General features: G+C 34.8%; 1 protein-coding gene across 18 annotated transcripts in view; it reads left to right on the top strand.

Moving 5' to 3' along the window:
• The window catches only part of LCOR (ligand dependent nuclear receptor corepressor), a 126709-nt gene that overhangs the window by 42348 nt on the left and 69832 nt on the right, over window positions 1-14529 (top strand). For 13 of the 18 annotated variants that reach the window (XM_074339278.2, XM_074339272.2, XM_074339280.2 and 10 more), the window contains 2 exons: window positions 11889-11954; window positions 12291-12370. The exons of 1 other annotated variant lie outside the window; for it this stretch is intronic. Coding sequence is in view for 9 of the 17 variants with exons in the window: in XM_074339272.2 (XP_074195373.2) it covers window positions 11889-11954; window positions 12291-12370 (146 nt within the window). In the remaining 8 variants the exon portion in view is untranslated. The remainder of the gene's footprint in view (window positions 1-11888; window positions 11955-12290; window positions 12371-14529) is intronic. 4 more of the 18 variants (XM_074339279.2, XM_074339277.2, XM_074339281.2 and 1 more) reach the window with 1 other exon arrangement.

The raw sequence follows: 14529 nt of genomic DNA, 5'->3' as shown, positions 1-14529 counted from the left end.
ATCTAGTGGATTTCTATTAAAATCAAAATCCAAACTCTTCACCATGATCTTGCCTCTAGAGCTCTGATCTCATCTCCTACTATCCATCTTACTCACTTTGCTCAGACCAAACCAATTTTCTTGCTGTTTTTCCAAACTATGTTTCCCCGAAAATAAGACCTAGCCAGACAATCAACTCTAATGCTTCTTTTGGAGCAAAAATTAATACAAGACCCAGTCTTATTTTACTATAATATAAGATCGGGTATGATATGATATGATATGATATGATATGATATGATATGATATGATATGATATAAAATACCGCGTCTTATTTACTCTAAGACCCGGTTTATATAAGACCGGGTCTTATATTAATTTTTGCTCCAAAAGATGCATTAGAGCTGATTGCCTGGCTAGGTCTTATTTTCGGGGAAACAGTACCATACTTCATACCATATACTGGTTCAGTGTTGTTCCCTCTGCCTGGAATGTTCCTATCCTGGATACCTGCATGGCTTGCTTCCTCACTTCATTGAATGCTCAGAAATGTTGCCTCCTAGTATCCTTGTCTGACCTCTAAAAATTCTCCCTACTCAGCCCCTCCTCAGCAATTCTCAGTTATCAGTCAGGGTTTATCAGGACTTAGTTATCCCCCTACTTTGCTTTATTCTTCTTTGACCATTCCTCCTGCTTAGCCTTATCACACATTTGTGTTGTTCACAGCTGCATCCCTAGTGCCTGACTCATAGTAGACACTCAATAAATATCTATAGTCCACCAAGGAAAAAGGCTCAGGAACAATAGAAAACCTTTTTACTTTATTAATTTGAAAAAAAGACAAATTGCTAATCACTCACGTTGTATTATATTTTAGTACCTTGAGAAAATATATGAGAAAAGGCTATTTTGAATTCAGTAGTGATTTTTAAAGAAACATGTATTTTGTTCACAGCAAAATGAGTTCAGAAAAGTAGTAGCTGTGTATGAAGCACATTTTTATTTAATTTACAAACAGTGCTCATATGGATTTACTGACCTTGTAATGACTGAGTTCCTCTAAGGAATTGTGGCCCACAGATTGTGAACTCCTGGTGTAATTGACTCATTCTTATCAACTTTAGATTTGCATTTAAATGGATTCTTTTTAACATAATTACCCAAGACAGTTTGATGTAACAGAAAAAATGAACCAAAACTGTCCTTGGATTTCCAAAGAACTAAATTCATCTAACCTCACTACTTAATACCTTTCTGATTTTGGTTTCTTAACATCTTAGAATCTCATTTATGGCATTATGTATGTAAATATAATTATGAAATAATTTTGGTACTGTTCCAGCTACTCAATACATATTCCTTTTTTCTCCTTAGTGTATTAATGCCACTATTTTCCAGGGCTTCATTTTTATCAATTTATTTCTTTACTGTGGTTACAGCTTTGCACACACACAAAACAATGTGTCCTGTCGTCTGTGTTCGTGGGCCATTAATTATATTTTGATTTTAGTTCATAGATACAGGGAACTTGGTTGAGCTGGAACAAAAAACCATCCTTTTCCCATCAGATATAAATTACCCTTCTGTTTTATTTACTTTGAGTCCTCAACATGCCCGACACACACAACGGAGTCATTATAAATTTCAAACAAGAATTAGGAAGGTTGTGTTTGTATTCATCCAACAAACATATATTGACTGCAGTTCAAGGAACAGGCTGATGATAAGGAAAAGATGCTAAAATCTAGTGGATAAAATGCCCCAAAATTATAGTTTATAAGTAGTACAACTTCAGCACTGAGGGGGCTGTTCCTAACTTTGCCTGGGGCTTGTGGGATGAGATAAAGGATGCCTTAGAATTAACTAGACAGAGGGTTGCAGGAGAACATTCTAGGCATGGGACATGCTGTGCTTAAAGGCACGGAAGTATTGACATCTATGTAAGGATTGATAAATTAGTCTGACCAGAGCATAGTTCATGTAAGAGCATAGTTTATGGTAGGGAGACTGAAAAGGCAGTTTGGGACTAGACACACCCTCAGTGATCTTGCATGTCATCCAAGAATTTGAAGTCTTCAGTATTGTCAGGAAAGCCATCAAAAGTTTTTAAAACCAAGGGGAAAAAAATGGAAGAAGTTTGGCAGCAGTGTGAAGGGTGCGTTTCGGTGGAGATGGTGGTATACGGGGATATAAGATGAATTAAAAGGTAAGATGTGATGAAGTGAAAAGAGTCTGGGCTTTAGAACCACAGGCCTGGTTTTAAACGTAGGCTCTGCCTCTTTGTAGTTGTATGAAAATTGTGGCTGCTTTGATTTTCAGTTTTCTTATCTGTACTAGGTAGTAATAATACTTGCTTTACACTGTTCCTCTGAAGGTTTTGTTATAATGTATGAAGTACCTGATGGAGTGCTTGCCTGATGCCAACTAAGGGTTTGATTAGTGGTAACTGCTGTTGTTATCAACATGAGTGACATGTACTGTAATTAAGCAGATAGGAAATGGTGAAGACCTGGATTTAGGGATGGAAAGGAGAATAAATTTGGAAGGATCTTTTTGAAATAGAATGAGTAGGACTCAGTGGAAGATTGGTGACTGACTTAGGGAAAGGGTGCAATCATGACTAAGATTTGTGACTTGAATGACTTGGGGAGAAGGGCACCATTATTGTACCATTTTTCTTGGTAAGGAATACAGGAAGAGTCACTGGTTGAGATGAGGGAAAAGGAGTAGAATGATTCTGATTTGGACTTTTTTTTGGAGCGGGGAGTATTGGGGTACAGTGTTTTTCCAGGACCCATCATCTCCAAGTCTCTGTCCTTCAATCTTGTTGTGGAGGGCGCAGCTCAGCTCCAAGTCCAGTCGCTGTTTTCAATCTTAGTTGCAGGGGGCACAGCCCACCATCCCCTGCCGGAATTGAACCGGCAGCCTTGTTGCTGAGAGCTTGCGCTCCAACCAACTGGACCATCCAGCCGCCCCTCCAGAGAAGCTCAGCGGCAGCTCGTCTTCAATCTAGTTGTGGAGGGCGCAGCTCACTGGCCCATGTGGGAATTGAACCAGCAACCCTGTTGTTCAGAGCTCGCGCTCTTAACCAACTGAGCCATCCAGCCGCCACTGATTTGGACTTTTTGAGTATTTGGGATGTTGGTGTTGATGTGAAGTAGGCAATTAGAAATAAGGTCTGGGGCAGGAGATGAGATTGGAGAGTTATTAGTATATGCATGGTAGCAGAAATGTGTGTAAATCTTAATGGCGTCACGTATTTTAAACATGTCTCCTGTATCCCCACACTGCTGAACTCTATAAACACTTGATTTGCTCTTGTTAGTAAATGTGAGGTTTTAAATATATAATTTAGGGTGGCTTGTGTATAGAACGATAATGCATACTTTGATGTTTAATGTTTATTTAAATTTATAAATTTAAAACCTATTTTTCCTAAAATACAAATCTTACTCTAATTTTAACAAACTTGATTTTTCAGTTTTATAACTTACAGATTAAAATTTTTTGTTTTTAAGTTCTGATTTAACAGACAAAACCTTTCTAGTTATACTTATAAATGTGATTATTCCTAAGTAATGTTCGTATTCTAATATAGTGCGCAAGCTTAAGATTTCAACCTAAAATCATAAGTCTAAATCAGCTATTCAATTCTACATGTTAAATTAGAATTTCAAGGCTGACTAATAAGCCACGTTTTCTTACATTACAAATATTTACAAAATATGTGTAGATTATTTCGTTAACAGCTTTATTGAAATATAATTTACACACTGTACAATTCACCTGTTTTAAGTGTACGTCACTGATTTTTACTATATTTACAGAGTTGTGCAACCATCACCCATATCTAATTTTAGAATATTTCCATCACCTCAAAAAGAAATGTATCTATTGGCAGTCATTCCTGTTTTCACTCCCAACCCTGGGAAATCACTAATCTACTTTCTATCTCTATAGCTTTGTCTTTTGTGAACATTTCTTATAAATGGAATTACATAGTATATGGTCTTTTATTTCTGACCCTTTTCACATAGCATAATGTTTTGAAGTTCATTCATATTGTAAATAATATTCCATTATACGGATATACTACATTTTATTTATCGTAGATTATTTCTTAATGCAGAACAATTAAATATTTTTCTTAAATCATTCCGATGCTTATTTAATTCTTTGTTTTAAAAAAAAGAAGAAAACCTGGAAATAAATGAACTGAGCTTCTATCATAAGTTAGAGAAAGAACAACAGAATAAATACAAAGAAAATAGAAAGATAATGAAACTTGGAGTAAAAATTAATGAACCAGAACAAATACAAAGATATCATAGAGAAGATTAAAAAAAAGTTAAAAGTGGAGTTTTCGGTTAGGAGGGGGATGGATCTAAGAAAACAAACCTGGCAATATTGATAAGATTGACCAAGATATTAAAAAAAACAAATAATATTACGAAAATGAAGACTAACTACAGGTAAAGAAGAGATTTAAGAGATAAGGGATTTATGGCAGCATTATTTGCAATAGCTAGAAGGTAGAAGCAACCCCAAATGTTCATGATGGATGAATGGATAAACAAAATAAGATTTATGCATCAGTGGAATATTATTCACCCTTAAAAAGGAAGGAAGTCCTGTCACATGCTGCAGCATGCATAAGCTTTGAGGACGTTATACTAAGTGAAGTAAGCCAGTCACAAAAATGATAAATACTGTATGACTACTTAAGAGATACTTAGTGCAGTCACCTTCATAGAGACATAAAGTAGAATGGTGGTTGGCAGGGCTGGGGGGAATAGAGAGTTATTGTTTAATGGGTATAGAGTTTCACTTTTGCAGGGTGAAAAAAGTTCTGGAGATGGATGGTGGTGCAATGTAAATATATTTAATGGTACACTTAAAAATAGCTAAATTGGTAAATTTCATATTATGTATATTTTACCACAATTTAAAAAGATAAAGGAAAATACTGTCAACAACCATATGCCAGTAATTAGGAAATTCAAGAAAAATAACCAACTCAAGAAGAAATAAAAACTTCAGTTGTTCTGTAACTATTAACTAGAATCATACAGTATTAAATAAATGTAATGGTTAAAACTCTTCTCTCAAAGAAAATAACCCCAGGTGGTTTTACATGTAAATTTATCCCAACTTTTAAGGAAGAGAGCCTTCTAATTTTCTGTCACCTCTTCCAGAAAACAGAGAAAGAGGGAATATATCCTAACTCTTTTCTACGAGGCCAGATGCCAAACCCAAATGGAGACACTATAAGAAAAAAATTATGAATCCATTCCACTCATGAAACAGATTACCCCTTTAATAACAGGAAAATTCTTCATTATTTTGTTTTATGCTTTTATCTTTGAATTCTTTGATACTGTTACTGCCACCTATTTTATTGTTCTTTTCTACTTTTTTACATTTTTCTCGTATCTTTGCCTGTTTCTACAAGCTCAACATATCTGTGTCACTTTGAGTGTTTTATAAACAGTACATTGTTCTGCCCTATCTGACAAGTTTTTCTCTTTTACTTAGTTACTTCAATCAGTTAACATGTATTATGACACATACCTACCTATATGTTTGGGATTATTTCTGAAATTATTTTTTGTGTTTCCTTTTTAGTATGCTTGCTTTTTGTTCAACTTTTAATTTAATTTAATTTTACAGTTGATCTTTTTTACTGTTAGATCCTTTGGTGATTTAGAAATTCTTCAGTTTTATCCATACATTTTAAGCAAATTAATTTTAAGCCTACATTTCCTTATCAGCATCAAAAAATGATGACTATTATATATTGCTCCCTCACCCCACATACACACTGATCTTAATTTAACATATTTTTCTTAAGCATTTTTTACTTTACTTCACCCAAGATTTTTTTGTAATAATGTGGGATGTTGTTCTTAAATCACTATTTTTTTACATTATATTGTGTTCATTATTTAAAGAATCCTTTCTTACTCATTATAGTAAACTGAACCTCTATATTAGTAGCAACTATTTACATTTAACTAATAGTTTTACGGTATATCACCACTATTTTTTATATAAATGATATTTTCCCCTTTTTGGAGGTCTTTGTTCTGAGTCATTTTTTATATAGCTGAACTTATTTTATGTACTAACTCTCACCCCGGAGTGAATGGCTGTCCTGCTTTCCAAATCAGGCCATAGCTAGGTAGTAGTTTCTTTCTTTTACCCATATCTGTGAATAATGGATTGGCTACAAAAAGATTTTTTTAACCCTCAAAATTTTGTAAACAGCTCCATTGGCTTTTGGCATTTACATTTACTGGCGAAATGATGGGCAGTCTAAATCTGTTTTGTCATAAATAAAAGTTTCCCTTATTTAGCGCTTTTAAACTTTTATTCTTGAAATTGAGTTATTTTACCAGGAGAGTTCTACATGTATGTGCTTTTTCCCCCCTGAGTATTCTGCCCCAGTTCTTGTCAGAGCCCATTAGATAACAAAGACTCAAGACAGTAATCAACATTAGAAAGTTATCTTTTTTCTATCTCCCACCCATTTTTTTTTTTTAATTTAAATTTCTTTCATTTATATTCTTTGCTTTTTCTTGTTCTGGAAATCCTGTTTTACAGATATTGAATATGTTGGCCACCTTCTCATCTCTAATCTCATGATTTCTGGGTCTTCAGTTTCACTGTACATTGTGAAGACATTTCTTAAGTTGGTTTTCTAAATCACTAACTGGTTATATATTTTCCTACTCAATACTTCCATTTGATTATTTTGACAGTTTTTTCTTTTTTCCCCTCCCCCAAACTCATACTCTCCATTTTGTTTTTGTTTTTGTTTTTTCTTCAGGGCAGCTTACTCTTTTTAAAAATGCTATTCTTCCCTGGTATCAGTAGAAATACTATTTATAATTTTTCTTTAAGTTCTAGTATTCGTGATTCATTCTTCAGTTTGGGCCATTAGTTGTAATTAAATTATTGTTTCTCTTCAGTATATCTGGTCAGGCTTTTCATCAGTTTTTGTGCTGTGTTATTTGGAGAGATAAATGGGGTCCTCAGAATGCATGGGCCAGGAAGGGATGCTCAGGGAGAGAGGAAGAACTCTTTAATGCGTGTAGTTGTCCAGCGGTGGGGTGGATTGCCTCAAGTATGAGAAGAGGAGGAGCCTGGTATTTATTTCATTACTTATTGAAGTTCATGCAGACTTCTTTAGTTGTATGACACACTGAGATGGCTGGAACCTCAATAAATTACGTTGGATAGAATATAAAAGATTACATAATCTGGTGCTTTTTAATTACTTTCATTTTGGGGCTCACTTGGATTTCATTGTGGTGTTGGCAAGTTATACACCCTGAGTTTTAAGCAAAGAACTCCAGAAACTGTCTGTGTCCTCTTTGTTTATTAGGACATTGGCTGATGCTTGTTATCAGCAAGTACCTTTGAACTGATATTGTACAAAATAATAATACTCGATTGAAGATTGAGCCCTCTTAGACTGAGCACCAAGTTTTACAAGATACCTAAGGGACCTTGATTTAAAAATTGCTAATTTTCTGATGATATGCTCCTTGTATTTTTTTGTCCTCTGCCCCTTTCGCCCCGCCCCCCCACCCCCCAAGACGTTGTTTCTCAGTCTAGTTGTGTAGGACACAGCTCCCTGGCCCATGCTGGTATTATGAGCCTTGTGCTCCCCCGGCTGAGGCAGTCGGTCGCCTGTCATTGGTTGGCCACTGACAGCAGCTCTCGCCGGCTGCCGGCCGCTCATGCCGGCCACTCATGGCAGCACACGGTGGCCCACGGCAGCACACGGTAGCCCACCGGCAGCTCACAGCAGCCCAGCTCCAGGGAGAGCCGTTGTTCACAATCTTAGCTGTAGAGGGCGCAGCTCACTGGCCCATGTGGGAATCAAACCTTGGCGTTAGGAGCAGGGTGCTCCAACCACTTGAGCCAGTGGGCCTGCCCTGCTCCTTGTTTTTCTTCAGCAACTCTTTGTCTCTCAGATGGCTAGTATTTATACTGGTTATCTCAGAGGAGAGTTTCCCAAGACCCATGAACCATTTTTTCTTTCCATGCATAATGTTTTTCTTTATTTCAAAATTACAGGCTGTATTGCTTATCTTAGTTGGCTATGTATTTGATATGTTCATATCCTGTTACTTTTCGTAACCTGCCTTTTCCCCTTTGGTTAGAAATAGAATAGAAATTCTGATTTATATTGAAGAGGGAAATATGTGAGAAATTTCAATCTTCTCTTGTTTTTGAGAGCTTTGTTATTAAATAACAAGCTAAAAACCAGGCATGTAGAGCCATAGTATAAGAGAAACATTTTAGGAAACAGGAAGACCTTCCTAACCTTGGAGCCTTACACTTCCTTGAGTGAAGACACAAACGTACAAAAAGAAGAAAAAAAACAGGATTTAGATAGCCTGTACCAAATTTTATTTTATAGAATACTTTTATAAACTACTTACAGTGTTTTGCATTGGACAGAAAACATAAGGCAAGTTGACATTTATTTAAAAGAGGGGAGTGATATGATATGTGAATTCTGAGGATGAGAAAACAGGAAACCAAAGCTCCATAAGGGCGGGTACTATGTTCCCACTGTCTGCTCTGCTGCCCCCCACACACACACACGTGTCCCTGGTAGGTGGTAAGCTCTCAGTTCATGTATGATAAATAAGCGAATATGTATTTGTTGAACAAATTGAAGAGTGTTTTGAAGAAGATAATTTCTTTGGTTCAGAGGTGAGATGCAAAGGCTTGAAAAAATATTAGGAGGTAGCAATGATGACTGAATCCGTTAGAATACCGACCTGACTGGAGCTGTGAGAATGAGCAGGAAAGTTCTGTGAAATAAGGCTGGTAACAGTAGGTTGGGGTCAGATTATAAGTAGCGTTGATTGCTGGATTTAGGAATTTGGGATTTGTTTTTTAAAGAAGAATTTTTCTGAACAGATGGTAGCATTAGTTTAAAGCAGTGTTTTAGGAATACAGTCTGAAGACAGTGCAGGTTGCAGTGAGGAAGTCAGGAGACAAGCTTTGAGAACAGTTGTAATGTTGGATAGGATAGTAAAATTATTAATGTTTCTTTATATGTAATATATTATTATATAAAAAAGTGCTTTTTAAGCCCTAGTGATTGAATATAATGACCTGACTGTCTTTTTCAGTATTTATTTAATTTTCCATGGCATTTTGTTATTGATCTTCATGGCTTTTCTATGAGCTCATGGTATAAATTTTGAATGCATTTGTTCTTCCCTTATTTGCCTTTTGTTAATGTCAAGCATAGCACGAGACATTCCTTGTTGCTATGCAACTGCTAAATTCAATATTTAATATTAATAAAACTGAGTGGTATTAAATTCAGTTAACAGAGGGTGGCAAAATACGGCTTTACAGTGTCGAATCAATAATATTTGTAAGGTTTAATATATTATTGCAGATATGAGCAAAACAGGAGTGACGTTTACAGTTATTATTTTGATCAAAATTAGTTGTGGTTAAGTCTTTGCATTCATTTATGACTGGATTTTTTCTTGTTTGATTTCTTTTGGTTTTTCCCTTTTACTGCTTTTTGATCTGTTATTTGGTTTTTGTTGTCTGTGTTATTAATTAAGTTCTTACTCTGTTTTATTTGAGATTCTATTATCCTGTGTAATTTTTTAAATTTTATCTCCCCAATCTTGTATTTGCTTTTTTCTTTCCCAGTATTATTTCTTGCTATATTTACGTTTTTTCTTTTCAGGAATTTATGCTTAGCATGCAAATTTGGAATTTGTTATAATGTCTTTAAACCCAGATGAAAGCATACTGGATTTGCTCTTCAGGATAAGAGCCACCTGTAACTTCCTTTAGCTATTTGCAGTGTGTACTTGGTACTTTCAAGATATAGAAATACTGTCATTAATATTTGTGAAATCAGTTCCTTTTGGGGATGGTAGGAGGGCTTTAGAGTTGGAGGCAGCCTATGGGATTTTTTTTTTTTTAAGGCTAATGTTGAGAATATCTAGTTTGCAGAGATGCATTCAGTATCTAGCAATTCCTTTTCATTCACTTAACCACTACCTCCCCACCCTCAAAACCCCCAACCCCCCTCCCTAGTGTGAGGAAGAAAGACCATAGTAATTGAATGGAAAACGTTTTAATTATAATAGGCAAATAATAAACATAGATACTTACCATTTGCTTGAATGAGTACTTTGATTTTGGTAATGTTTTGAAATAATTTTGATGGGAAGAACTGAGAAAAGTTCTTAAAAATAAATAGAAAATCTAGCAAATAGCATAGAAAAATCAACTCTCCACTGTGTAGATAAAACAGACTCCAGAGATTAGTCTGTTGAAAATGATGGTTTAATACTAGGGGCAAAGAAATCCTTAAAATTGCAATGTTACTCATAACCAGGAAAAAATACTGTTTCTAGCGACCATTTTATCTAATCCCTTACCTTCCAAACCTTTTATGGTGATTAAATTTGTGTTAAGGAAATGCTTCCTGTGTGTGGACCTCATGTATGCCCCCTGGCAATAGTATTTTAAATTAGTGCTTACCTCCCTTTTGAAAATAAGAGTACTTTTTTAACAATTACAAAAAATTATAAACCCTTAGGTGATAGTAGATTGTGTGACAAACTATATAGTGCCCCAGACTACTAGGAAATCTGTAACACTATTTTATTTTTAAATGTTTCTTTTTCTGTTTATTTTTTATTTTTTAGTTAGGGAATATTGGGGAGCAGTGTGTTTCTCCAGGGCACAGCTCAGCTCCAAGTTTAGTCGCCATTTTCAGTCTTTAGTTGCAGGAGGTGCAGCCCACCATCCCATGTGGAAATTGAACCGGCAACCTTGTTGAGAGCTCGTGCTCTAACCAACTGAGCCATGGGGCCGCCCCTGTAACACTTTATATTTCCTTAATTACAATAACATTTCTGTGCATTTGAAAAGTAATATGTATACTGAATGCAGAAGACATATTCTTTCCAAAATTCATGCTTAACAGTACATATGGATTCATGGACCCCTTGTAACTATTTGAGCTTCTAATGAGGACCATGACACATAGTTTGGGAATCACTGCTCTAATACATTATTTCTGTTATGTTGTATAAACGTACAGTCTGATTCCCTTCCTCTTTTTCCTCCTTACTCTCTTAATAACGTGGAAAACAAGATGGCAAAGATATTTTTTGATAGTTTTTCATTTCATTGATCAGCAATATTTGAGGTAATAAATCAAACATGTTTCCCCCTTCCCCCCCATTTTCAACTTTATACTGGTACAAGGTGATAACAATTTAAACATTTACGTACAGGTCTATTTTTTCCTCTGTTTTTTTGTACATATAATTAGTGGATTATTGTGGCAATGTGAAATAATTACAAAGGTGTTTTTCTTTTAAAATATTGTTATTGTTATGGCTATTTAGTGATATAGATGCTCTCAGTGAGGATTTTCCTTTTTCCAAAAACTATTAGCTTGAAAAAAAATCTATTGTCTCAGTTGATACTCAGAAACGTACTGTTTAGATTAATCCGGAACGTTGTGGAAATTTTTAAGCAGTTTGCCTCTTTTGTTGGGGAAAATTTCCTATTAAAGTGGAGTTTGAGGGTTTATGTAAAGAGATATTTGAGATTTTGTAAGATGTATGAGAACCCTTGAATTTGCATTCCTTCTTGGTTATTTCTAGCATTGTCTGTTTTGTATTGTTCTTGAATGTGCTCCGAAATTGAACGTTAATCATTGACAACAGTGCAAATGATCCTTTTAGATTTGTCATTGACACTCTTTCCTCAGCATCTTTCCAATAATAATCTGGGGATCCCTGAGAACTAGAAGAAAATATCATCGTTGTTTCATGTAGCTGATTAAGTTACCAAAGGGAATATTATTGTAATAATGGATTTTTTTTCATCCTTTCAGGGTTTGAAAGTATTCTTGAAGGGCTGTTTGGACCTGCATTATTAAAAGATCTCAGTTTATTTAAAGGTATTCAAAATTTTTTTTTGGTATTTCAAAATCACCCTGGTGACATATGATACCTTGGTGATTTAAGCCCCAGTCTCTTCCTTTTTGTTTACAGTTTTATGTGGGTCAAAGCTATATCCATGTAAGCATTTTTTTGTGTTAGTTGATAATGGAAATATATGAATGAATAAGATGTTAATTAGTGAGCAGTTATTGTTAAGAATTTTAACAGAAATAAGTGACCTATCTACTATTTAGTGAGGGTTATTTTTGTTAAACTAATACTTTTGAAATTATCATTTGTTTCCTGAAAATTTCTCTTTTGTGATTAATTTGTTATTTCTACTGTTTTTGCAGACTGTGAACCTGAAGGCATTTCTGATTGGACTTTTGATGAAAATTGTTTATTCTGTTGTTTGAGAAGAGATAAAGTAAAGGTAACCAAGAAACTCAATGAAACTTGTCTAGTGTGGTATTTTATAGTTTTTTTTATTTTTTCAGAATTTGATTACTTTGTTAGAGAGTTGTAGGAAAAGGATGGTATGAGTCTGTATTTGTTTATATAAGATTTGATAACTCAGTTTTGCAGTTTAGACTGTTTCTACTCTCTTGATTAGCCTATTGAGAAATCTTTATCTTAACTTTATGTTCACTAGGCATAATAATTAACTAGGTTTCAAACTGTTGCTTATTTTAAATATGAAATGTATGGTAATTCAAGTAATGGGACTCATTTGTACAAAAAGAACAGTAACATGGATCTGGATCAAGTAGTTACTAATTCATGTAGATTGATGATGGACTATGGTTTATGCTTTAATATAAGATGTTCATAATATTTGAGTATGAATGCTGTTCATACTCACTTGCAAAAAATGGCTATAATTTTAGGTTTGTGTTTTATTGCTTTGTGTTAAGTAAACAAATAGAATTGGTTCAGAAACATTTCAGTTGTTGGAAAAATTTATTAATAATGGTTTACTGTCTTAAGTTTCTTTTCATGGTACTTCTGTGCCCTGTTTTAAAGTTTTGGAAACGTTTTTAATTCTTTCCTCTCCCTTGTACTTGTCTAACTTCAAATCACTGACCAGGTTCTATCAGTCCTTCACTCATACTGAATTTCATTTTTTTTCTTTCCACAGTCACCACTATAGTTCAAACCATTGGCATTATTTCTGAACTACTAAAAATAACACATTTGATCTCTCAGTTTTCTTTGGTCTGTTTCATTGTCTTCTGGATTCATTAGCCTAATTCTCAGTGCCTCAGTACCCTCTCTGTTTCAGTCCGCTTTACTTTCTAATGCCGTCCCACTGGTCTTCTATACACTTTTCTTTCAGCTAAACTGGTCTGATCATTTGTATTAAACAATATGCTTTTATTACTTGGACTACAGCATTGCGTACTCATTATTCTCTATAGCTTGAAATTCCCTTGCTCTCACTCTTAGCTTAAGCTCCTCCTTTCCTATAAATGGTATACCTCTGCTCTTATTGCCATTTCTACCCTTCATACTCTTGTGGTAAATATTATCTATACCAATTATTTGTCAATTAATACTCTACCTTATTTTGTTCATCCATTTCTACATTTGAATCTTGTATTCCTAACTGCATTGTCAACCTCTGAAGACTGAACCATGTTGTATCCTTCTTTGTACCCTTGCACGTAGCCACTGTATCACTGTTTACCATTGTGGCAAGTTGCTTTAAATTCTCAAAGCCAGTTTAAGAACTTCTTAATGTTCTTTTGTGGCATCTTTTCCTTGCTTACTACATGAAAAGTCATTGCTGTGACTATCCATAGTTTCCATCAAATTAATGGGGGAAATGTTTTGAAATTTAATGTGGTTTGAAAAAATGAGACCAGAAAATTAAGCAACCAACTGGTGATGTTGAAGTTCATCATTTTAGACTGTGTGTGTGTGTGTGTTTGTGTTGGCATTAGCATCTTGTGCCTATTTATCGAGCAATTCATTTAATAAGTGTTTTGGTAGAATGGAAGGAATGACTATTATTATCTTTTTTTCAGGGTAGGGTCTAGAGAAAAGTCCTTCTGTGTTCAATAATTGAATGCAGTATATTCTTGTAACATGATTGAGTTTTCCATTGCTATATGACGGTAAAATATTGTATGAATATTTTTAGAAGAAAATAACAGAAATAGCAAGGCATGGAATCATGTAGCAGTTAAAACAGCTGTTCTCACTGTAGTTACAATTTTTATTTGGTTTTCTAATAAGAAGGAATATTTCCAATTGACAACACAGCTCTGGGAAAGCTGTTTTTCTCCATTAGGCACTTAACTACTTGTATTTGGCATTTGTTATTTTCAGATACACCCATAACATCTGTAATGGAAAATAGAAAAAGAGAGAGTCTAGAAAATGTAAATTGTCAAGTATATATTTTTAGTCGTGTTAGACTTAAAGTGATTGTGCTGGAACTCTTTGCAGGCACTTGAAGCATCTCATCTGAGAAGGACTAGACTTTGGAAATTAAATATATCCACTGGATTGAGGCTGGCACTCTAAGACTGGCTTAAGAGTCCAAAAAAGGAGTATGGTAACAGCCAATAGGTGGCAGCAGAGCATGAT

This window comes from Rhinolophus sinicus, chromosome 15, assembly GCF_057876585.1.
Source record: "Rhinolophus sinicus isolate RSI-liver-muscle chromosome 15, RSI-T2T, whole genome shotgun sequence".
NCBI classification, from domain to species: Eukaryota; Metazoa; Chordata; class Mammalia; order Chiroptera; family Rhinolophidae; genus Rhinolophus; species Rhinolophus sinicus.
The sequence above is the reverse complement of the archived record's forward strand: the minus strand, read 5'-3'. Positions and strand labels throughout refer to the sequence as shown.